This window comes from Oryctolagus cuniculus, chromosome 1 (assembly GCF_964237555.1).
Source record: "Oryctolagus cuniculus chromosome 1, mOryCun1.1, whole genome shotgun sequence".
Taxonomy (NCBI): domain Eukaryota; kingdom Metazoa; phylum Chordata; class Mammalia; order Lagomorpha; family Leporidae; genus Oryctolagus; species Oryctolagus cuniculus.
In genome coordinates, this window is record NC_091432.1 from 205,529,511 (window position 1) to 205,556,127 (window position 26,617).

The 26,617-nt window shown below is 37.4% G+C and overlaps 1 protein-coding gene across 1 annotated transcript in view; it reads right to left on the minus strand.

The window, feature by feature from the left end:
• GRIN3A (glutamate ionotropic receptor NMDA type subunit 3A) overlaps positions 1 to 26,617 on the minus strand; it is a 223,218-nt gene that overhangs the window by 62,899 nt on the left and 133,702 nt on the right. Inside the window, exons 4-5 of the mRNA XM_002708146.5 lie at positions 6,856 to 7,001; positions 2,603 to 2,718 (exon numbers count right to left, since the gene is read on the minus strand). Coding sequence (XP_002708192.2) covers positions 2,603 to 2,718; positions 6,856 to 7,001 — 262 coding nt within the window. The remainder of the gene's footprint in view (positions 1 to 2,602; positions 2,719 to 6,855; positions 7,002 to 26,617) is intronic.

Genomic DNA, 26,617 nt, shown 5'->3' on the forward strand with positions numbered 1-26,617 from the left:
CAATGGTTCACTCCCCAATTGGCCGCAATGGCTGGAGCTGCGCCGATCTGAAGACAGGAGCCAGGAGCCAGGAGCCAGGAGCCAGGAGCCTCCCCTGGGTCTCCCATGCGGGTGCAGGGGCCCAAGGACTTGGGCCATCTTCTGCTTTCTCAGGCCATAGCAGAGAGCTGGATTGGAAGAGGATTAGCTGGGACTCAAACTGGCACCACATGGGATGCCTGCACTGCAGGCCAGGGCATTAACCCACTGTGCCACAGTGCTGGCCCCGGGGGATTAGGTTTTAACTTAGGAAGTTTTGGGGGACACACTCAGTCTAAGCAGTAATCACACTGACTGGCTATGATACCAATCCTACATGGAGTGAATATGCATTCAGCATGAAAGAATCAGTAGATTCTGTTTTCTGCTAAATTCCTGGAATAATTTAAACACTTAGAAAAGCATATGCAAATATTCAGGATGCTTTGGATTAATTCCATTAGTGAGCCAAATATCTATTTATTTCAAATCTAACCTAATGAGTTATATAAAAGGTAATATATAATAATTGTTATATGCCTGGCATTTCATTAGATCCTACAAAAGGACATAGATAGTCCTATGAAACATTTCTGTAAATTAAATGGACAGAAATTGTTCATAAACTGCTTTGATGATTTTTTATGCCTATATGGTCTAGCTTACTAATAACAAACCTCACACTTAATAAGTTCAAAAACACCTAAGTATTGTTAAGGAGACAGCACACAATATTTTTATGCATTTCATTGAGAAACATTTCCCTCAAAATCTAATATTGATGTTTTTTAAAAAAAGCAGCAATCAAGGCTTTTACTAGTATCTCTATCACATAGGTATCACCAGTTTGTGTTTTTCCAAATTCCATTTTTAGGCTGTGAATTTCTGCAAGGGGCAATACTGAATGAAATTTTCTGATTTGGATCCCATCAATTTTGAGAATAGACCAACAATGGTAACAATGTTCTCTGTATTCAAGTCTGCAGTTTTTCTGTTCTCTTGCAGAAAAAGCTCTTCCTTGTGCCATTTTGTATTTCCCTTTGAAAGTAATGTGGTATCTAGAGATGACAGGAACTGCAAGGCACTTGGTCTCATGGAGCACAGATGGGAATGTAAACAGAGAACCAGTGGGGAGTTAATTGTGTGGCATCTGGCACTGGTTCTAGCAGAGGCAAACAAGCCATCTTAACACTGCCTTTTGACAAGTTAGCATTGCCTCCTGAAGATAAAGGTGGAAAATGGAGCTCCTCAAACTTGTGCCCTCTACAAATGATTCATTGTTAGTAATTACTAATAGCAGAAGGAACCTCAATTACTCAGTGCATCTAGGACAGAAATAAAATGGGACTTTTTCCATTGTTACATTAAAAAATGGTGTTATATACAGAATATTCTTTTGGTTTTCTAGCCCTTTCTTTTCTTTTTTTCCCCTTTCTAGACTGTATTAATAGAAGGCTCCTGCCACCAACTATCTCTTCCTGAGTTCCATCCCTGCATCAGATAGGTTCATTTTGCCTCAAATGGAGACTGATTTCTCCAAGGAGAAGGCTCAAAGAAACAACATCAGCTGTTATATTCCCATTCATCTCACAAAAAAAAGATTGAAGTGGAAAAATCTGCTGATGTATTTAAGGAAGAAAGAGCCCAACTATGGTTGGGAAATTGCAATCAGAATAGTCTTGATACCCTAGTTAACATACAGCAAAGCATATATTTCTAGAAATGGGATGTGGGCACTCCCATGGGACTGTTTGAAGCCAAAGTGTTTTCTGACAAGTGAGTATGGCTGTCTTGAGAGCTGGCATGTACTGTCAAAGAGGGGAAGCTGGGAATTGGGAGATGTGAAACTATCAGCTCCATATATCAGCTGTCATTCAGAATGAAAGAAGCTACTGACAAAGCAATCCTTCTTTGTTCCTGAAGTTTGATTGATTGGTTGACCAAATTGGAAGGAAAAATTTGCTGCCAGTAGGGAAAAAGTCAAAACTGAGGTCCCAAACAAGCTTTGTTTAGAACTCTACAGGATATTAAATTATAGAGTGAGTTTTTTTCTATTTATTTTATAATCAGTGGGAAAGCACTTACTTAATAACCATGGAATTTGGATTTTAATTCCAATATTATCATCTAATTGTATGATTATAAAAATGTGATGTAATGTCCCTGAACTTTCTTGTGTATAAAATGAGTACATTGGATTAGATCAACATTGGGATCCTTCCAGTCATAAAATATAATCATTCCAGTTTTTGAATCAGATTTGTGACAGCATTTGGCCATTAGAAAATGGAAATTGAATAAAAATGGGCTCCCCATTTATTACATTTTGCCACTATTTCCAGATATCTGAAGCAACATCATCTGGGTAACAGCGATTTTTCTCCCAACAATTGAGTAAATAAATATGTGCTGCATAGATGAAAGCTAAATTCCAAACTCTTAGTAGCTAAGTGCTAATGAGTTGAAAATGAAAATAAGGGACAATGAATAGGGCTTTGCCTCTGACTCTAACATTTGTGACTTGCTAGGTTGGCAAACTAAGCACCTCCTGTGTAAACATGAATCAACAGTGACTGATTAATACCTTCTATGGCAAATGGCTTCCCCACAGTTAGAAGTTTGCAGTCAGCATCTATTGACACTTCATAATCCAGAAGGGCTTTGTCCATGATGAAGGCGTCTAGTTTCTCTGGATCATTCCTATATTTAGGACCAAGAGAAGAAAAGTGAAAATGATTCATTAGTGGGTATGAAGCACTAGTGTTGACAGCTGGCTTTTGTTTAGGGGACAGAAACCTGGACACTTAGGGCAGCACAAGCTACCTGGCTGCTGACTCAGCTTTGTTGACATACTGCTGACCTGTAGCACACAGATCAGGTGAAAGAGGCAGTCTAAAAAGACAGCATGTGTTTTTCCAGTGAGTTTATCTGCTACCTCTTTTTAATACTTCTAAATCCAACAACAAAGGAAAAACAGCTTTTAATTGAACAGTAGGTGCATAAGAAGGTTTGTGTTCGTTACATTATCACAGAAACTTCGTTTCAGGCATAGTATTCATTGTTCTCCATACATTTTATCACTCATAATGATTTTTAACTTGAAAGATGAGAAAACTGGCTCTCCCACAGTTGAAAGGACTTGCTATATATGTATTAAGTACTGGAGTTAGGGGGTCTCATTAATCAGTGTGTTGCAATTTTATTTCTTTATGTCATAGTCATACCTTTTAAAAATCAGATATTATTTCATATTTAGAAGTAGGCATTAAGGAAATACATATAAAAGTCTTTGAACTATAGAAGAAAAGCAAGTTATAGACTCTTTAAAGGCCATATCTCAGCATCAATAAGTAGAAGGGGATACTTATGTAATAAGTCTTAGTGACCTGATTTATTAATATATTTCCACCTAAAGATGCATATTTCACTCCTATCCCAGTGTACAGTTCAGGCAAAAATAATCCAAGGCATATGTTCCTGGGATATATTAGTAGGTCAGCAATAGAAAGAACTCAATTGAACATCAGACACTTTGGAAATCCTTGATGGAAATCTTTCCATTTTTTGAATGTAGGTACAGATAACTCAGAGGAAAGCTGTGTCTTAGCACAGGCAGAGCTTCCACAAAGAGAGAAGAATTTCAAAGGCTGTTGTTAAGATGCATACCATGACTGCTTTGTTTTCACCTTAAATCCTTTTTGGAAAAGTGGAGGACATACATCAACTTAGGAAAGGCTTTTCTCTGTTCCATCTGGGCTTATCAAGAATGGGGCTCTTTGAATTCACCACAGAAGAGTGTACTCTAAACTCAGAGGAGAATATGGCTAGAGCTCATCAAAAATTTAAAAGAGAAAGACACTCCCTCAACACCTGCAATATTTATCACTGGGCAGGAAATATCCTTACATGGATGGCTTTCTCTGGGTGCTAATTGATTATTGTTTCTTTTTCCTTTTCCTGCCATTCTAGGGAGTATAATTACTATCCAAAGTACTCCCACTTTTTCCAATGAGCCCATGTTTAGCTTTAACCAAAATGAAAGCACTTTGTAGCTCCATAGCAGTTTGAAACTTCAAAAAGGATGTGAACTGTCTTCTAGAAGCTGATAATGAGAAACCTTAATGGAATTCTGGTAATCAAATAGAAGTCAAGCTTAAAGATATTTCTTTACAGTTTGCCTGCTGCAAGGAAGGCATTTGGCATAGTAGTTAAAGCTGCTGCTTGGGACAGCTGCATCCAATACTCGAATGTCTGGGTTCGAGTCCTGGCTCTGCTCCCAGTTCCAGCTTCTTGCTAATGCAGGACCTGGGAAGTGGTGGTGATAGCTCAGGTAGTTATGTCTCCCATTTGGGAGATTTAGGTTGAGTTCCTTTCTCCTGTGTATTTTGAGGGTCATGGTGATCAAGTGGATGAGAGCTGTTATCTGTTTCTTTCTCTCTCTCTCCCTTTAAAAATGTTTGGCTGCCACAGGAGAAGAATTTATCTTGGTAGCTACATAGCAAAAAGTTGCTATTTACTAATATTCCATAAGTATATGTGGCAGCAATATCACCAGAGAAAAAAATTGAGATTCAATTCAGTATTTTGAACCAGTAATTCCTGAGATCCAGTGTTACTGGTATCCTTAAATAGCTACTCCTGATAAGTTATTGCAAAAATTGAGTTAGCTATGATAGATTTCTTTTGCATAAGAAGGCAAGAAACAATCAGCCCAGGAGTTTGACGGGATCCTAAGTCACACTGAGGAAGTGGCCAGGTATAATTCAGGTATAAGTAGCTCACTGCCACAGTTGGCAGGGCCTTCAATTGTTTCTCCCTCTATAGAATCATGCTGTCTTTTTAAGCATTCATTATATATATATATATAATATATATATTATATATATATATATCACATACCACAAAACAGTTACATTTCAATGGGGATAATTTATTAGAAAACTATCACTTCAGAAAGCAGGGCCTTTAGGGAGTAGGACTGAGCCCAGGGGAATTTTAATGGAAGAGGGAAGGACAAGTTCAACACATTGGGACCTGTCTTGCATAGGAAACTTCAGGGGTTGTGCCCTTCATGTAAAACTCTGAGATACCAGGCGATAACATGGTAACTGGGTTCCTTGGCATGGTGGTAAGAGCATAGGGAGTGGCTAGGTCGAAAGTGAAAAGAATGTCCTGAGAGGAAGAGTGAGAGGATGTTCATGATCGGCTCTGCCTCTATTCCAATCAATGAGTCACATGGGAACTTGTTTAAATGCAGATTCTAAGGCAGCAGATTTGGGCTGGGACCCAATATTTGAATCTCTAACCATCTCCCAGATACTAACAGGATACCAACTAGGTACTAACCTGAAGCTTCTAGAACTTGGACTATTTTTTATTTTTCAACACCAAAGACCTACTCTCCCACTGTGGTTCTAGACCAGTCTGAAGCAGTGGTTAAGTTCCAGAGACCTCTTCCTCACCCTGACTCTGGCACTTGTTAGTTGTATTACTATGGAAAATTTATTTCTTTCAGGCCTTCTAATCTGGGCCTGCTCTTCTAGTGATTGCTTCCTCCAAGCTAAGGTGGGGCCAGTGCTAAGCACAGGACCCTCTGAGTTAAAGGATTGTCTAAGTGGAATGGAACTGCTGGAGACTGTAGCAGTGACATGCCTCATCCTTTTCATGCTGTGAGCAGAGCCCAGTTTGTCAGCCACTACTATCTAGCTGGGAGCCATTGCCATTTCCCTGGCATCTTGTATTCTCTCTCAGCCGTAAACTTCCCTGAAGGAGAGAATACACAAGAGGATGTAGGAAGCAACAGAGCTGTGAACTATGTGTCAAATAGGGACCCTAATATTTTGATGTTGTTTCAAAATTTAAAATGTAGTTTCATACCATGTAAACATCACATACAACTTTGGAAATCTGGGAGCACAAGTCTTCCTTTCCAAGCTCTGGTTAAAAGTCCCTAAAATCCTTTAAGAGGCCTGGAGCTCTGGGAGTCATGAAATTGTTTATTTCCCTTTTTTCCTAAAAAAGTATTTGATGTGGTAGGCCCTACTGTACATTGGGAATATTACAGCAGCCAACCATGAAAAAATCAGTTTCCTCAGGCTACAGGATTCTAGAGATTGGAGGTTTGGATATCTGTCATTGTCTTGATGCCAACAGACAGGAAGGAGAGGATGTTCATCCTCAAGCAGTGATGCTTATCAGGAGCCAAACATTCCTGTATCCCAGGAAGGCTGGATGGGCAGAACCACAACTGCAGTGTCCTCCTTTGCATCAGCTGCACTGAATTACAGTCGCTGATAATCTGCCATAGCAATGTGATTGCTCTTGATTGCTTCTCATAAATTCTGATGATGATACAGGCATGGGAATCATTACCTTATATCTTATTTCATCTCTACAGGAAAGCTTTTAAGATAAATTCCATATTTTTTGTGGCAAGATGAGGCATTCCATGAGCTTGGAGAGTCACTGTGAAGAAAGAAGCTGCTTTGGGACACTTTATCCTTTGGCTACATTCCCTGTGTGTTTGATCATTTTAGCACTGTGGCTTTCTCAAGTGATGTCAAGCCAACATTTGTTTCTCCCACCATCTGCTACACTAATGACCCCACTGGTTCTTTGAGCAAAGCTACTGCCAACTTGAGACCATGCAGGTAACTAGAAATCTAGGCCACACAATTAAGTGCACACAATTCTATACTGCATCCTGGATCTCACACGGTGTGAGGTAATACTGAACATACAGTGGGTGTACTCGTTATTAAAAATTACAAATGTGCCACTAGCTACATTACTTCTACTTCAGTGAGAACACTTTAGACCCAAGAGGTATACACTCACTTCAAAAACTCCACTCCATCAGGGGTAGCTGGTACATTGTACCTTCTCATATACTCATGCATCTCTGGGAAGCTTTGTCTTACGTAATCTTCAGCACTGCTTTCCCGGACAGTTCCAAAGCGGAAGCCTTGGGAGGGATGATGCAGCTGTGAGAGAGAAAAAGAAATCGCTTTAATATAAATTATTCTTCAGGGGTTGGCATTGTGGCACAGAGGGTAAAGCTGCTGCCTGCAGTGCTGGCATCCCATATGGGTGCCGGTTTGTGTCCTGGCTGTTCCACTTCCCATACTGCTCGCTGCTGGTGACCTGGGAAATCAGCATAGGATGGCCCAAGAGGTTGAATCCTGCCACTCATATCAAAGACCCAGATGAAGCTCTTGGCCCAGCCCAGCCCTGGTTGTTGGGCCCTTTGGAGAGTGAACCAGCAGATGGAAGATCCCTCTCTCTCTGTAGCTCTGAGTTTCAAATAAATAAATAAATCATTAAAATATATAAATTATTTTTAGAATTGTCTTAAAAATTTTCCTTTCACCATTCTTTGGAAGCTAGTGATATTTTAGAGCTCTTCAAATATGCACAGGCATAAATATGCACATAGAGCTATCCAGACACAGGTCTATGCTCTTTCAGATCCAAGCTTTCTCATTGGTAATGCTTGTATGTCCAGAAAAAAAAAAACAGATGGCAATAATTAAAAAAAATACAAAGTAATTTTTTAGCTTTATCTTAAGAAGCTATTAGAATTCTTTAGAAGCTATATAAATTGGCCTGTAGAAAGAGCCTCATTGGTGTAAATTGCATATATGACAAGGTATACTCATGTTATTAAGATAATGAATGAAAGATTATGATACACTTTGGTTAAAACTACACAAAAGGCAAGTTAAAACTATACATCCTGATAGCATAAAAATATCTTAACAAATACTGTAAGTATGTCCCTTTTATGTTTATCAGTCCTTATGTTATATTTTCTTTCAAGTTTCTTGAATTTATTTTAGGAATTATCATGAGAGGATCTCTTTTCTTTAAGTAGCTATGTTTTCCAATGCTGAGTCATGCTGTATATTTGTTCAAATGCAGTGTATGTAAGACTTTTAGAAGCAACAAAGAGGAGTGGACCCAGTAATGTCATAGGTCTCTAAGGACCTCACAGTGATAAGAGGCAGCATTGGGAGTCCTGCTGAGATTTTCATCACTGGTAATGAAGATAAACCATATGGCACATTATTCATTGAGTGGTATAGAATCTAACTCTTGGACTACCACTACTGTAATAATGGGTCATATTATGAAAATAGTCAAATATCCTGTGGTCAGTTACATTTTAGAGACTATATTTTCCCACAATTGTTATAGTAAAATCCTTTTTTTCCATGTTGGCATAGCTTATAATTTTGACCAGAAGTTCAGGAGATAGAAATCCATGGATAGGCTTCATGGAATTTATAAATCTCTTGAAATTATAAGCAATATGTTGTGTAAATATGTGTTTGTAATTTTTTTCTTTTTAAAAATAATTAAGTCTTCAAGATTACAGCCCAAAGGTTAAGAATTTACTGAATATGGTAACAAATATCTTGTATTTCAAGATGAACTAGTTTTGAAATGTACTAAATGTCTAAAAATATGGCTACAGTTAAATAAACTATTTGGTACATCCCAGAATATCTTGAAAATTGTATAAATATAAATCATGTTTGTGAAGTATATTTAATAAAATAAGGCAAATGTTCATGTGGAAAATAGAAAAAGCTTTTAAATGGCTTGACCAAAAATTAAATATATATATTTATTTAAATACTGTAATCCTATTTATATGTTATATATGTATACACATCTTGGAAGGAAATATATCAAGATATTAGCAATGGCTGTTGCATTGATGGTGAAATTGCAAGTGCATTTATTTTTTACTTATCTATTATCTACAGAAACATGCATCACATTTATGAATTAAAATTTTTTTAAATCAGCAAAATGTCTTACTCATTCATTTACTCAACATTTATTGAAGGCCTACTATGTATATCACTCAGTTACTTGGGCCACAAAATTAAACACCTGTAATTCCTGTCATATAAGAACTCTCAGCACTTGGTTGCTCATAATACTGTTATTGGATACACAACTGTTGGTAGGTGATATGGCACACCTTTGTGTTTAAAGTAATTGCTCCATGAATGAAACAAATTCTAATGTTTTATGCCAGTATAACGTTAATGAGGCATAAATAATAATAGCTAACATTTATTGAATACTTCGTACGTGCTAAATGTGGTTCTTAGCACTTACATTCATTATCTTGTTTAATCCTCATAATAGCTTCATAAGAAATGTGCTATTATTACTCCCTTTTAAAGATTAGTATACTGAAGCTCAGGGAAGTGAAGTAACTGGCATAGGATCACACAGCTAGCAGTAGTAGGGACTAGATTATAATCCAAGTCTTTTTGATTTAAAACCCATTTGGTTGTCCAACACATCATTCTGCCTTCCAGCTCATAGCAGCAACAAGAGTAAAGATGTTTTATTACAAAGAACTCACTAGCCTTTTATAATTATTCTACTAGGGCCTTCGACCTCCTGGTAGTTCTTACAATATTAAAATTATCTCTCTGGCTTGAGCAATGCAAAATTTTTAGCATTTTATTTGTCCAAATATTGATTCTTTTCTTAATAACTAGATCAAGAATTTATTTAGAAAACTTTTATTTAATAAATATAAATTTCAAAAGTACAACTTTTGGATTATAGCAGTTCCCCCACCCCTCATAACCACCCTTCCACCCACAAACTATCCCATCTCCTACTCCCTCTCCCATTCATTCTTCATTAAGATTCATTTTTAATTATCTTTATACAGAAGATCAACTTAGTATATACTAAGGAAAGATTTCAACAGACTGCACCCACACAGACACACAAAGTATAAAGTACTGTTTGAGTACTAGTTATACCTCATATATCTTATATATCATATATATAAATTATATATATGATGTATATCATATATATACCTCATATATCTCATAGTACAACACATTAAGGACAGAGATCCTACATGGGGAGTAAGTGCACAGTGACTCCTGTTGTTGATTTAACAATTGACAATCTTATTTATGATATCAGTAATCACCCAAAGCTCTTGTCATGAGCTGCCAAGGCTATGGAAGCCTCTTGAGTTCACAAACTCCGACCTTATTTAGACAAGGCCATAGTCAAAGTGAGTTCTCTCGTCCCTTTGGAGAAAGGTACCTCCTTCTTTGATGGCCCATTCTTTCTGCTGGGATCTCACTCACAGAGATCTTTCATTTTTTGCCAGAGTGTCTTGGATTTCCATGCCTAGAATACTCTCATGGGCTTTTTAGCAGCATCCGAATAACTTAAGCGCTGATTCTGAGGCCAGAGTGCTGTTTAGGACATCTGCCATTCTATGAGTCTGCTGTGTATCCTGCTTCCCATGTTGGATTGTTCTCTCCTTTTTAAATCTATCAATTATTATTAGCAGACACTGGTCTTATTTATGTGATTCCTTTGACACTTAATCCTATCATTATGATCAATTATGAACTTTAACTGATCAGTTTAACTAATAAGATGGCATTGGTACCTGCCAACTTAATGGGATTTGGAGTCCCATGGCACGTTTCTAGCTTTACCCTGAGGGGTAAGTCCAAGTGAGCATGTGCCAAACTGTACATCTCCTCCCTCTATTATTCCTACTCTTATTTTTAACAGGGGTCAATTTTCAGTTGGATTTAAACTCCTAAGAATAACTGTGTGTTAATTAAAGAGTTCAACCAATGGTATTAAGTAGAAAAGGAAAATATTAAAAGGTATAAAATAGTAAGCTGATCCTCGTCAGTCAGGACAAGGGCTGATCAAGTCATTGTTTCTCAGTGTCCATTTCACTTCAACAGGTTTCCTTTTAGGTGCTCAGTTAGTTGTCACCAATCAGGGAGAACATACAATATTTGTCCCTTTGGGACTGGCTTATTTCACTCAGCATGATGTTTTCCAGATTCTTCCATTTTATTGCAAATGACCAGATTTCATTGTGTGTGTATGTGCTTTTTTTTTTTTTTTTACCACTGTGTAGTATTCTATAGAGTACATATCCTATAATTTTTTTATCCAGTCTTCTGTTGATGGGCATTCAGGTTGATTCCATGTCTTAGCTATTGTGAATTGAGCTGCAATAAACATTGAGGTGCAGACAGCTCTTTTATTTGCCAATTTAATTTCCTTTGGGTAAATTCCAAGGAGTGGGGTGGCTGGGTCATGTGGTAGGGATATAGTCAGGTTTCTGAGGAATCTCCAGACTGACTTCCACAGTGGTTTTACTAGTTTGCATTCCAACCAAAGTGGATTAGTGTGCCTTTTTCCCCACATCCTTGCCAGCATCTGTTGTTGGTAGATTTCTGAATGTGAGCCATTCTAACTGGGGTGAGATGAAACCTCATTGTGGTTTTGATTTGCATTTCCCTGATGGCTAGTGATCCTGAACATTTTTTCATGTGTCTGTTGGCCATTTGGATTTCCTCCTTTGAAAAATGTCTATTTAGGTTCTTGGCCCATCTCTTAAGTGGGTTGTTTGTTTTGTTGTTGTGGAGTTTCTTGATTTCTTTGTAGATTCTGGTTATTAATCCTTTAACTGTTGCATAGTTTGCAAATATTTTCTCCCATTCTGTTGGTTGCCTCTTCACTCCTGAGTGTTTCGTTAGCAGGACAGAAACTTCTCAATTTGATGTAATCCCAATTGTTAATTTTGGCTTTGACTGCCTATGCCTCTGAGGTCTTTTCCAAGAAGTCTTTGCCTGTGCCTATATCTTGCAGTGTTTCTCCATGTTCTCTAATAATTTTTTGGCGTCGGGTCATAGATTTAGATCTTTAATCCATGTTGAGTGGATTTTTGTGTAAGGTGTAAGGTAGGAGTCTTATTTCATACTTCTGCATGTGGAAATCCAGTTTTCCCAGCACCATTTGTTGAAGAGACTGTTCACCATCACCATCATCATCATTATCATCATACCATATATGTTAGGCATATAGGAGATGAATAACAAATATAGGCATATAGGAATAATAAATGATTCATCATTATTAAAAATAGAATTCCCTTACAGTCAACACATTACAAATTGTATACTTTCATCACATTTCATGTTACCTGTCTTCCCTCTTAAAAATAATTTCTATTCCTTTAATGCTTACATTAATACTTTCAAAACAAGATATTATCTTTTATTTCTCCGTGAGATTCTAATGGAAAAAGAAAACCAACAACAGCAGGCTACTCAGCAATCAAAGAAAAATAGAACCAGAAAAGGGATCTAAGAAGCAATTGATGTAACCCAGTGGGCCAACATAGTCCATTCTCTGTATAAATCGAATAGCCAGGAATGTCAAAAAGTCTGCATCAAGGATGGAGGATAAAAGTATACAAACAACTAAAGCAACTGAACTGCATTACAACCATCACCAGGAAGTCCTCGAGAGAGAAGCGTTTCTTAAAGTCTCAGCTGAATACTTCACTGGCTCTTCCAATTCTGTTTATATTTATGTCAACTGCTTTGGGTTTTGGGGAAATATCTAAGGTTAAACTATCTATTTGTATGTGAATTGTTCAGTATTAATGGAATACTGATCTCTACCTGGAGCATGTGGAGAACAATGAGATAGACATTTCCCAGAAAGCCAAGATGTGACTCAAAACAAATAGAAGCAAACTCAGGAAGCAAGCTTCTATATCCAAGGTTGATATCCTATTTTAGAGTCAAAACAATCCCAATACTGAGTATGTTCACTAAAGGTCTACATTTATATCTAACCAAGATTGATATTTAAATCATAAGTGGAACATAGTCACTTGACCTGGTACAATGTTCTTTGGAACTGGGTGGAAAGGATCATTCTTAACTTGTGCAATGGAATGGGACATACTAGATCTTGAACCATAGCTCCTCCCATTGCCATTATTTTATCTGCTTAAAACATATGGATTCTGTAATATCAGAAGATATCAGGGCCGAGGGGCTTAAAAGTCATCAATGTACTGTAATTATCTGCTAATTGCGGAATACTTTAGAGCAAAGCAAAATATACTAGCTGGGATTTCTTCAAACTGTATATTTTGATGAATTAAATCTAAGTTGAAGCCTAAGATTTTGGATCAACAAGCACCCAATTGATGCCAACCATAGTTCACAGATCAGACTTTGGTAGCAAGATTTTGTTTATAAGCCGGCGCCGTGGCTCAATAGGCTAATCCTCCGCCTTGCGGCGCTGGCACACCAGGTTCTAGTCCCAGTTGGGGCGCCAGATTCTGTCCCGGTTGCCCCTCTTCCAGGCCAGCTCTCTGCTGTGGCCCGGGAGTGCAGTGGAGGATGGCCCAAGTTCTTGGGCCCTGCACCCGCATGGGAGACCAGGAGAAGCACCTGGCTCTTGCCTTCGGATCAGTGTGGTGCGCCAGCCACAGTGCGCCAGCTGTGGCGGCCATTGGAGGGTGAACCAAGTCTCTGTCTCCCTCTCTCACTGTCCACTCTGCCTGTACAAAAAAAGAAAAAAAGAAAAAAAAAGATTTTGTTTATGACATCACTGTTTAGTACCTTTTAAGCTGTCTCCTATGACAAGGAAATCATTCCTCTCAAGGCATATCTTTGGAATGTGAAAGATGTCTGTGACACCACTCAACCAATGCATTCTATCTGAATATAATAATAATAATTAAAATAATAATGAAACAACAGCCAACACTTTGAATATTTCCTATATGCTAATATATTTAAATATATATTGCTATTTTTATTATTTATTTTTCCATATGAGGATCTGAAATTTGGGAAATTTAGCACATTATCTATGTCTAACAGAAAGTGATAAGGTTGGCTTTGAATATGACTGACTTGAAGCCTTCACTTACCCTAATCTAGCACCATATTCTGTACTTTATAGACTGATATTATTGTCAAAGTTTTGGTGAAATGTTAAATAATATATACATATTTTTGCCACAATTGAAGAAGTATTATAGTTGTGGTCAAATAATGCATAATGCAAACTAGATACTTGTTTGAAAGAGAGTACTACTGACAATTATACAGAGATAATACTAGAACCGTCCAAGAAAAACAAGGATGTTTAACTTAGTTATCATTCACACTCTGAACATTAGAATACAGGAAAGAAAGACTCCAAATAATTTTACTGAGCCCTACCAAATAATATTTTCAATGTGAATTACTGAGTACAACTTATGCTGCAATTATTTTTTTCTACATCATTCCTATTTTAATCTACAGAGGCTGCTCTCCCTATTTGAAGGTAGGCAATTTACTGCCTCACCATTCATTTCCAGTTTGAAGATCTCTATGTTAGGCCAGCTAATATCAAGACAACAACATTCTTTGATATCATGTTTGATTTATATAAGCTTTAGCCCAGGTCCTTCCAACAACTTGAATCATTGCATCAAGTCTCTTATACAGACTAGGGGTCAGCAAACTATGGTCCAAGGGCCAAATCCAGCCTGCTACCTGTTTTTGTAAATCAAGTTCTATGGAAGACAGACACATCCATTCAAATTTACATATTGTCTATTGCTGCTTTTGTATAATAGCAGAGCTGAGCAGGTATAAAAGAGAGCGTATGTCCCATAAACCCTAAAATATTCACTATCTGGCCCATACAGAAAATGTTGGCCAGCTTCTGTTATGGTCAATATGACACTGACTAGCTTCTTGACTCTCATATTTAAAATTTCCTCTCTATTCTATAATCCTAGTGGTCACTTAGGAAGAGTCACCTTTTCAGGTGAATGAACAGAAGCAGGTATGATAAACCTCAGCAGACTTCCTGGAACTGCCTGTGTGAGGCTTTAGTTTGAGGACACTTCTCATTTCCAGCTAAGACTGGGGATCAGTCTTACAACTGGAGGTCCCAACAACTAAAGTTCTTTGTTTCTTTCTAGAACTAGTAATGGGAAGGATCCAGTCACAAAACTTCAAATTTTAGCATTACTATGACACTAGGATTAATTTTAAATCACGTCCCAGGGGTAGATCTATTGGATCAGCCTTTATGGGCCTGCAGTTATGAGAACTACATGAGTAGCATGCCTACTCATGTCAGCTGAGTTCTTTGTGCATTCTGTCTCCTTTGTGTTTTCCTCCATTCCTCATCCTGTGATACAGGCTTTGTATATCTGCCTTCTCACCAAAGCTAGAGTTATTTATTTTCTATATTATGTCTTCCATTATTTTAATAATGATAATAGCTAACCTTTATTGAGTACCTCCTTCATTCCAGGAACTGTGCCAAGATCTTAAATTCATCACCTCATTTACTCTTTACAGAATAACTTTGTGTATGTACAGTCATTATCCCTGCTTTAAAGATGCAGTAACTGAAACTTGAAGTGATCAAGCAACTTGTTCAAGGCCAGACCACCACAGAGTGGCAGATCAAGGAAATGAATCCAGAAATCTGAGAACAAGTATTATTAGTCTCCAGTTTACTTCTTCTTACTATATTATTTATTATTGTTCTCTAGTAAAATATAACTGCCTTCAGGAAAAATTTTTCTTCTTTGAGAAGCTATTGATAAGATAGGCATTCCTCAAACCTAATGAGCAATTTAATTCAAAGGACTAATGCCAATTTACAGAAATAAGACAAACAGCCCATACCATACTTGTTGGGATTTTAAACCAGATATTTGTCACAGTTATAGAAACAAGAGCAAGAAGAGCAACATTTGAACTGTACTATTTACAAAGTACACCCATGCCTTATTATTCTATTCATAATACATAGTCTGATGACTTCTGTGTTCTATTCATAAAAGGAAAAATAGATGGATTGGCTATATTCCTTAAAATAAGACATTCATCCTGTGTGCTATGGTGTTCAAATTCTTGATTTCAACATCTAGCAATTTTGATGAAGCCTGTAGTGGGCCTGAGCCCTGCTTTTTCTCTCGACTGCACACATATTTCATCTTCCTCCCCTACACATGCACATTTCTGAAGCCACATTGTCCATCTTAATGCTTCTTTTTCCTACTCTACTTGGTTTACAGGTGGAGGTTAGGGAACGAGTCAAGACAGGAGACTATAATAATATAGAGCCCAGGTTAAGGGAAAGATGAATAGCAAGAGGAGATGTTAGAGATAATTTTACTGCATTTATTTTTATAAATAACAACACAGCTAATTTCCTTTTATTAAGCATTTTCCATGTGCCAAGCATTATGAAAATACCTTAATTTGTATTATATACTTTAAATCTCATAATGATGATGATAACTGAACAATATTTGTCATCTCCAAATTTTACAAGAGAAAATAGGGTTAGTTTACATAATTTTTCCCAGGTAACTCAGCTTGTAAGCATAATAGGGTTTTTTTTTTTTAATTTATTTGAAAGACAGAGTTACAGAGAGAGAGGTAGGGACAGAGAGAGGTCTTCCATCCGCTGGTTCACTCCCCAGATGGCTGCAATGGAGCTGTGCCGATCCGAAGCCAGGAGCCAGGAGCTTCTTCCAGGTCTCCCACGTGGGTGCAAGGGGCCCAAGGACTTGGGCCATCTTCCACTGCTATCCCAGGCCACAGCAGAGAGCTTGATCAGAAGAGGAGCAGCCGGGACCTGAACCAGCACCCATAAGGGATACTGTTGCTTCAGGCCAGGGTGTTAACCTGCTGAGCCACAGTTCTGGCCCCCAATAGGGAGTTTTGAACTTGGACTGACTCCAGCCTGATCCCAGAGCCTTTTTATCTGAATATTATATATACTACTATTATGCCCAGTTCAGTTGTCCCCAAAGACCACCAAGGAGCCGATACCGCTGTAAAGCACACGAGAGTTTTATTGCAGGTCGGGGCCTGGACTCTCAATCAAAACCAACGCAGCGGGTCTGAGTTGAGAGCCCCGACCCTCCAGTTAACAGGGTTTTTATAGGGTTTTCAGAGACATTCTATACATCATGGTACCATTTAGCAAATCATCTCATCCCGCGAGAAATTCAAAGGACATCTCTTAGAATTGATTAGTGCATCCAGTGGCGGGAACGGACCTACTAAAGGTGGTTGGATGGCTTTGGGGTTGATGCCTTTTGAATTGATTGGCCGAGCATAGGGTCCGAGCTGCTGGGGTGTACGTGCCTAACTGCAGGGTCTCAGGTAGCTATCAATCACCTTATCTGCCCTGAGAAGACAAGGAACTCTAGGTATTTCTCTGTTATCAGTTAATCGGCTGTTGCTAGGAGAGTTTATCACAAGGGGAGTTCATTTATTTACTTTTAGGAGCTTCTGGCTTAGGGTTCTGGGCCTGGTCAGGCCCAATTTACAAGATGGAGGCCTAATTTAAAATAGTTACACCTTGATCCAGGCTCAGGTCTCACACTACTTCCTGATCAATACAAAGAAATTTAGGTCCATCATGAAAATAATGAAGAAATGACTTTTCTGTGGTCACCCAAATAATGCAAAAGTGAGCTTGAAAAATCCTAACTCAGGTCAAACATTATCTATCAATTCCTCTCATGAATATGACTGATAAAATAAAATAATGGCTCTTTATTTCTTCATTAGAGTATCCCATGTTCTACCACAGTTTCAAATCTACTATGAAATGCTTTCAGTCTTATTTCCTTTTCTAAGGAATAATTTTATGAATTAAATTTCCTCAGCAATATCCATAAAATAGCATCAAAATTTTCATTCACTGAGTCCTTGGATAACCTTGCCATCTTCTCTCACTTATATATATATTACAAGAGAAGAGCCTACTGACATGAAGTCAGGTGGTTTCTGCCTTTAGACACAAACTTCTATCTACCTTTTTCTTTCTATCTACCTTTTTCTATCTCCTCTTTCTTTCAAGCAAGTCATTTTGTTGTACTTCTTCTCTGACCCTGGTTTCAATGTCTTCTTATTCTTTTCATCTGCAACAGCCTTTCTTTTTCAGTTCACTGAGCCCCTTCCAATTGTCTTGTTGAGAAATCTCCCTTAAGTCTCATTTTAAACAGACACATAGACCAGTGGGAGAGAATAGAGAGTCCAGAAATAAATTCATTCATTTACAGCCAACCAGTTTTAACAAAAGTGCCAAGATCACACAGCAGGGAAAGGACAGTTTCTTCAGTAAATGGTGCTAGGAAAACTGGATAGCCATATCCAGAAGAGTGAAATTCAATTCTTTTTTCATACTGTATGTGAAAATAACCTAAAAGTTAATTTAATATTTAAAGGTAAGACCCAAAACTATGTCAGTGTTAGAAGAACACAGGAAAAATCTCTGAAATTAATCTGGAAAATGATTTACTTTGGATGTAACCTGGAAAGCACTAGCAACAAATGTAAAAATAGACAAATAGAATATCAAACTAAAACATTTCTTCACAGCAAATGAAACAATGGAGTGAAGAGATAACCTTCAAATTGAGAGAAATATTTGCACAATATACATTTGATAAAGGGTTATTATCCTAAATATATAAGGAACTCAACTCAATAGCAAGATAATAAATGACATAATTTAAAAATGGACAAAAAGCCTGAGTAGGTCTTAAGAAAAGAATGGGCCATCAAAGAAGGAGGTACCTTTCTCTGAAGGGAGGAGAGAACTTTCACTTTGACTATGACCTTGACTGAATAAGATCAAAGTCGGCGAACTCAAAAGGCTTCCATAGCTTTGGCAACTCATGACTAGAGCCTAGGGTGATTACTGACACCATAAACAAGAGTGTCAAATTGTTAAGTCAACAACAGGAGTCACTGTGTACTTACTCCTCATGTGGGATCTCTGTCCTTAATGTATTGTCCAATGTGAATTAATGCTATAACTAGTACTGAAACAGTATTTTACACTTTATTTTCAGTGTGGGTATAAACTGATGAAATCATTACTTAATAAATACTAAATCGATCTTCTGTATATAAAGATAATTGAAAATGAATCCTGATGTGAATGGGATGGGAGAGGGGGCAGGAGATGGGAGAGGTGCGAGTGGGAGGGGAGTTATGGGGGGGGGAACCAATGTAATCCATAAACTGTACTTTGGAAATTTATATTTATTAATAAAAGTAAAAAAATAATAAAAAAGAAATGACCTACTCAATGACCAATAGAAACATGAAAAAAAGTCCTCAATATCACTAGTCAACAGGGAAATGCAAGTGAAAACCACAATAAGATAGTCCTACTCATGTTAGGATGGCTATTATCATAAACACCAAAGATATCAACTGTTGGTGAGGATGTGAAGAAAAGGGAATACTTGCACACTACTGGCGGGAATGTAATTTAATCTTACTCAAGTGGAAAACTGTATAGTTCCTGAAAAAATTAACAATTTAGCTACATATGATGCAATAATCTCCTTACTGAGTAAATATCCTTTGAATGAAGGATATCCTTTGGATAAAGTAAAGGAAATAGTACATGAAAGAGACATCTGCACTCTCATGTTTACTGCAGCACTATTAACAATAGCCCAGACACTGACTCAACCTAAGTGCTCATCAACTGATGAACAGATAGAGTATATATTAAATACATATATTATGAAAAAATATATATAACATACATGAGAATACAGACACACACAATGGAATACTATCCAGCCTTACTTAAAAAGCATGAAATCCTGTCATTTATGACATCATGGATGAATCTGGAAGACATTATATTAAATGAAAAAAGCCAGTAAAAGAAAGACAAATACTATGTGATTTTACTCATACATAAAATCTAAAAAAGCTTATCTTGTGGAAGTAGAAAGAATGGTGGTTACAAGAGGTTGGGGAAGTTGGCATGTGGGTTGGCAAATTTTTCAATAAAAGAATACGAAACTACAGTTAGGTACGTTTCAAAAAAGTTCAAGGGAATGCAAACTGGTAAAGCCACTATGGAAGTCAGTTTGGAGATTCCTCAGAAACCTGAATGTAAACCTACAAGACAACCCAGCCATCCCACTCCTTGGAATTTACCCAAAGGAAATTAAATTGGCAAATAAAAGAGCTGTCTGCACCTCAATGTTTATTGCAGCTCAATTCACGATAGCTAAGACATGGAATCAACCTAAATGCCCATCAACAGAAGACTGGATAAAGACATTATGGGACATGTACTCTATAGAATACTATACAGCAGCAGTAAAGAAAAATGAAATCCGGTCATTTGCAACAAAATGGAGGAATCTGGAAACCATCATGCTGAGTGAAATAAGCCAGTCCCAAAGGGACAAATATATGTTCTCCCAGATCTGTGACAACTAACTGAGCACCTAAAAGGAAACCTGTTGAAATGAAACTGACACTATGAGAAACAATGACTTGATCAGCCCTTGTCCTGACTGTCGAGGGACAACTTACTACTTGATTCCTTTTAGTATTTTTTTTTTTGTTCTACTTAATACCATTGGTTGAACTCTTTAATTAATAAAAAATTATTCTTAGTCATTTAAATTTAACTGAAAAGTGATCCCCATTAAATATGAGCGGGAATAATAGAGGGAGGAGATGCGCAGTTTGGCACGTGCTCAATCGTACTTACCCCAATGATAGAGTTAGAAACCTGTCAGGGAATTCCAATTCAATCCCATCAAGGTGGCATGTACCAATGGAATCTTACTAGTCAAAGTGATCAGTTTTAGTTCATAATTGATCATAATGATAGGGTTAAGAGTCAAAGGGATCGCATAAGCAAGACTAGTGTCTGCTAATACTAACTGATAGAATTAAAAAGGAGAGAATAATCCACATGGGAAGCAGGATACACAGCAGACTCATAGAATGGCAGATGTCCTAAACAGCACTCTGGCCTCAGAATCAGTTATTCTGATGCTGCTAAAAAGCCCATGAGAGTATTTTAGGCATGGAAAGCCAAGACACTCTGGCAAAAACAACAACAACAACAACAACAAAACCTAAATGAAAGATCTCTGTGAGTGAGAGATCCCAGCAGAAAGAATGGTCCATCAAAGAAGGAGGTACCTTTCTCTGAAGGGAGGAGAGAACTTCCACTTGGACAATGGGCTTGGCTAAATAATATTGGAGTTGGTGAACTCAAGAGGCTTCCATAGCCTTGGCAGCTCATGACAAAAGCTTCAGGTGATTACTGACGTCAGAAGAGTGTCAACTGTTGGCTGGCGCCGCGGCTCACTTGGCTAATCCTCCACCTGCGGCGCCAGCACCCCAGGTTCTAGTCCCGGTTGGGGTGCCAGATTCTGTCCTGGTTGCTCCTCTTCCAGTCCAGAGACCAGGAGTAAGCACCTGGCTCCTGGCTTCGGATTGGTGCAGTGTGCTGGCTGTAGCATGCCAGCCATGGTGGCCATTTGCGGGGTGAACCAATGGAAAAGCAAGACCTTTCTCTCTTTCTCTCTCTTACTGTCTAACTCTGCCTGTCAAAAAACAAAGAAAAAAGAGTGTCAATTGTTAAATCAACAACAGGAGTTACTGTGCACTTACTCCCCAATTAGGATCTCTGTCCTTAATGTGTTATACTATGAGAATTAATGGTATAACTAGTACTCAAACAGTACTTTATACTTTGTGTTTCTGTGTGGGTGCAAACTGTTGAAATCTTTACTTAGTATGTACTAAATTGATCTTCTGTATATAAAGATAATTAAAAATGAATCTTGATGTGAATGGGACGGGAGAGGGAGCGGGAAATGGGATGGCTGCAGGTTGGAGGGAGGTTATGGGGGGAAAAAGCCGCTATAATCCAAAGTTGTACTTTGGAAATTTATATTTATTAAATAAAAATTTAAAAAAAAGTTCAAGGGACTTATTATACAAAGTATGATGGCTATAGCTAATGGTGATGTATTCTGGAAAAATGCTGAGTAGATGTTAAATGTTCTCACCATAACATAAGAACTGTGTATATAACTAAATAACTAAATGACAGCTTTTGCTTGGCTAGATTTTACCATCCTATGATATATATGAAATACTTTAAAGCAGCAGGTTATATGTGAGGAACATATACATTTTTATTTGTCAATTTGAAAAAAAAAAGCCTGAAAAAATAAGGAAGAAAATTCCATTTTATGTTGAGTAATCTTCTGAAACCAAGCCCATTTCTTCCTAACATGTCAGGCTAATTATTTCATGATTTGTGTTACCAGCACTACTGGTGTTTCTAAACAAAGAAGCATAGGAGAATTACAGTCATAATCATCATAATCATAAAATTGATGATGAGGATGATATGTAGCTTACCACATCTCAGGAAATATTTAAATGCTTTGGACACACTTATATAAACTTTCAAAATTCTTGCAACAATCCCATGACATTTACTCTATTATTATATACCTATTTTATAGACTGCATTTTTGAGGCACAGAGCAGCAAATTAACTTATCTAAATTTATGGAGTCAGTAAATGATTGGGCTAGGTCCTATGTGGCCCTACTATTTACATTCTAGACCACTCTAGTACACAGTACAAAAGTTTTGGTTTTATCAGCTATTTCCTTACCTACTGTAAGGCTCTGTTCCTTCATCTGCAAAACAGCTATTGTACACATAGCCAACAGCCCATTGTGGGAGCTTAAGTAGCCACTAGCAATCTTAGTGCTAGTAGATCTATCATTTATTGTCCTGATATGGGCTAGGCCTCCATATTTATGATCTCATTTCAACCCTGCTGTGCCCCTAAAGGTAAATTCTTTAATGAACCCAGTTCATGAATGTGGGAAATGAAACTCAGAGACATGAAATAACTTTACTCAGGCTCATTAGTCCATGCTGTTGGAATCACTTGTTATACATACTTTAGAGGTAATCGTAGGTCCCCAACAATCATATAAGATATTATCTCACAGGAGCTGGCATCCCATATGGGTGCCAGTTAATGTCCCGGCTGCTCCACTTCCAATCCAATCCCCTGCTAATGGTCTGGGAAAAGCAGCAAAAGATGGCTGAAGAGCTTGGGCCCCTGCTATCAATGTGGGATACAGGAAGTAAGCTCCTGGCTCCTGGCTTCTGGCTCCTGGCTCAGGCCTGGCCCAGCGCTGGCCACTGTAACCATCTGGTGAATGACACAGCTGATAAAAGATCTCTCTCTCTCTCTCTAACTCTTTCAAACAAATAAATCTTTAAAAAATAAGTAAAAAAAAGATATTGTCTCACAAAGATTTTTAAAGGCAATTATGACCATATGTTTTACTTTAGGTCATAATTACTTGTAAGATATGATTCCCCTGTAAGTGGGAGAATTTGGGCTCGAACCAGGTCAGCTGAGGTCAGGACTGAAGCCTCTTACTAAAGGGAGGATTCCTTTAAGCCAGTGGTGTTAGAATAACCCTGGATTTTGTTAACGTAATTGACTTGCATTTAGCCAAACTTCAAGGTTAAAAATGATCTATGGTATGTGGAACTCAAACTTCTTACTTGAGTCATTCCCATCACCAGCAGTGTACTGTAGCCTGTAGACTAAGCAGGCAATAAGGTTCTTGCTGAACCTAGAGTCAGCAATTCTGGGCTGATTAAATGCAAATGAATGAAAACAGTTATAAATTTACCTTCAGTTTAGTGATGTAAGTCTTTTGGCACAACTCTATTCAAACCTTCATGGCAATGGAATAATTTCAATGCCAGTTTTTATTTAATTATATAACTCAGGAGAATTAGATATTAGAGCATGTCCAATTTGGCCTTCATTCAAGGTGGATTGGGTGCAAAACTAGCAGTAGGAGGTTCAGCCTAAAGGTCAGCATTTTCACAGCCCAGATCTCAGGAAACCATCCTCTTAGGGAGCGTGCTCAAGCGAAACATGAGACAAACAGAAAGTTTAAATACTTAATGATAGTAAGAAGGGCATTTCTTTATTTCTGGCTTTATTTTTCTTTTCGGTTAGCCAATGGGAGTGAGTTAGCTGTTTCTCATAATTTCATTTGCAATGGCTGAAGAAGCAATCTGGCTTTGCTCTGGAGTGTGAAGGGAATCTGCGATAGAGCTATTATGATGGAAGGTCCCCCCAAAATTCAGGCCTCTACACTGAGTAAGTGCATTCAGGAGGAGAGGATGTCTGTCCTTTCCCTCACCTCCCCCTAGGGCTGCCTGTCTGTTGCATTCCTCCCAACTTTTCCACCTGAGACCATCTCCCAGTTTATGACTGAACTGCTGTTTGCTTATCTTTATTTTTTCATTCAGCACATTTGCTCCTATTAAATGCATCACAAGAGCAGCACAACTAAAGGAGCATTTTGCTCTGTGAGCCAAGCCAGAGGGCAGCAGTCAGCTGAGTTTAAAAGGCATTTTCGTTTTCTTCCTGCTCCTTCTGCAAATCTGAGAAAAATTTCATGCAGCAACAAAAAATGCAATGTTTTATAAAATTTTCAGCTGAGAAAAATGAGGATCAGTGAAATTTAGCAATTTGGTTAAGATTAGACAGTTAAATGGTGCTATGTCACATACATATTGAACATACTGCAACTGGAACTTAACCTGAATGTCAGTTCTGTTTCTCTGTCTTGAGGAATCCTCACAACAAATGAACTAGAAACATGAATTGAACGGTTTCTGTTTTAGGTGTAGAAACTGGCTAGGTAAAAACTGGAGGAGCCAGTTAGCTCCTGAACTGTCTCTCTGGTGACCAGATAGAAGCAGGCGAATGATGAATGTCATGCTCATAGTGTAGAAAAAGAAAGGATAAAATTTGACTCAGACCCTAAAAATTTATTATGTTAATTACACCATTACACAAGTTATATGTATTTCATTGGTTTAAAAAATAATTGTGAGTAGTGGCTATTTGATTGTTGTAAGATAATCTGTTATATCAGTAGTCATTTAAAAATAACACCATATTTTTTAGCTAGGAAAGTTGATTATTCAGGAAACACAGAAGACCTCAAATAGCCAAAAATATTTTGAGAAAGAAAAACAAAGCTAAAGGCTCCACACTACCTCATTCCAAAATAGACTACAACTGAAAAACAGGTACTAGATCAATGGAACAGAATTGAGAACTCAGAAATAAATTTATGCATATATGGCAAACTAATCTTTGACAAAGGTGCCAAAAATTATAATGAGGAAAGGACAGTATCTTTAACAAATAGTGCTGGGAAAACTGGATATTCACATGCAAAAGAATGAAACTGGACACTTGTCTTACACCATTCACAGAAATCAACTTAAAGTGAACCAAAGGCTTAAGTATAAAAACTAAAATCCTTAAAATCTTAGAAGACAACATAGGAGGAAGTTTCCTTGACACTGGTGTTAGCAATAACTTTCTGAATATGACTTTAAAAGCACAACCAACAAAAGCAAACATAAACAAATAGGGGTACATCAAACTAAGAAGCTTTTACACAGCAAATTAAACAATCATTAAAATTAAAGGGGAACCTACAGAATGGGAGAAAATATTCAGATACCATATATGTAGTAGGGGGTTAATATTCAAGATTTATAAGGAACTCGTGCAACTCAATAGTGAAAAGTTCAATAATCCGTTAAAAATAAGCAAATGACTCAAACATTTTTCTATGAGACCAAATTCTCAACACCTATTTTTAATATGTGACCAAATCCTCTCGTCACTAATGAACAGGAAAATGCAATAAAACCAAAATACTCTCACACCCATTATGATAGATAAAATAAAGACAAATGGTAAGTATTGCTGAGGATGTAAAGAAATAGCAACTCTTGTACATAGTTGATAGGGTTATAAATTAATGTAGTCATCATGGAAACCAGTATGAAGTTTCCCAAACAACTAAAAATAGAATTACTACATGATCCCGCAATCCTACTTCGGGTAAATATCCAAAGGGATTAAAATCAGTAACTTGAGGAAATATCTCCATTCTCATTTAACTGCAGTTTTATTCATAATAATCAAGACAAGGAAGCAACTTAAATGTCTGTTGAGGTGTGAATGCATAATGTGGTATACACATACACACACACACATACACACACACAAATTATTCTGTCCTAAAAAAAGGAAATTCTGACATTTGTGATATAAATCAACCTAGAGGACATTATGCTAAGCCAAACACACAAAGACAAATACTGAATGATTCCACTTTCATGTGGAATCTAGAGACATCAAACTCGTAGAAGCAATAAATAGAATGGTTGTTTTCTGGGGCTATGTAAGGAGAGAATGGAGAGATGTTGGACAAAGAATACAAACTTTCAGTTATAAGATGAGTAAGTTCTAGGAATTTAATATACTGATGGTAACTGTGGTTAATAATACTTTAGTCCCCTTGTGAAATTTGCTAACAGAGTAGATGTTAAATGTTCTCACAACACCAAAATAATAAAAAAAGAGCTATATGAGGTTAGTTAGGGATAAATTCAGTGTAATCACTTCACAAAATCTATAAATATCAAAACATCATGTTGTGTACCATAAAGAGACCCAATATTTATCAAAATAAACAAAAATTGATTTTCACAATTTGCTCACTTATTGAATTCTGAATAAGCTTTTTCTTTTTCTTTTTCTTGTGTTCATTTCTGATAAGTTTCAGCTAGCTAGCTCATTTGTAAATGGACTATTTCTTCCTAGAATTTAGAATGTTAGACCCAAGGTGATGTTAAGACTTAATTAAAAATTCTTAATTATTAACAGATGGGGAAGTACAAATTGACCAAGGTTAAGACACTTGTCTAAGAACAATGACTTGATTATGACAATGTTGGGACCAGAATTTTATTTCCAAGCCCTTGAAATGATATGAGTCATGTAAGTAAAAACAAAGTATGAATATATTGATACT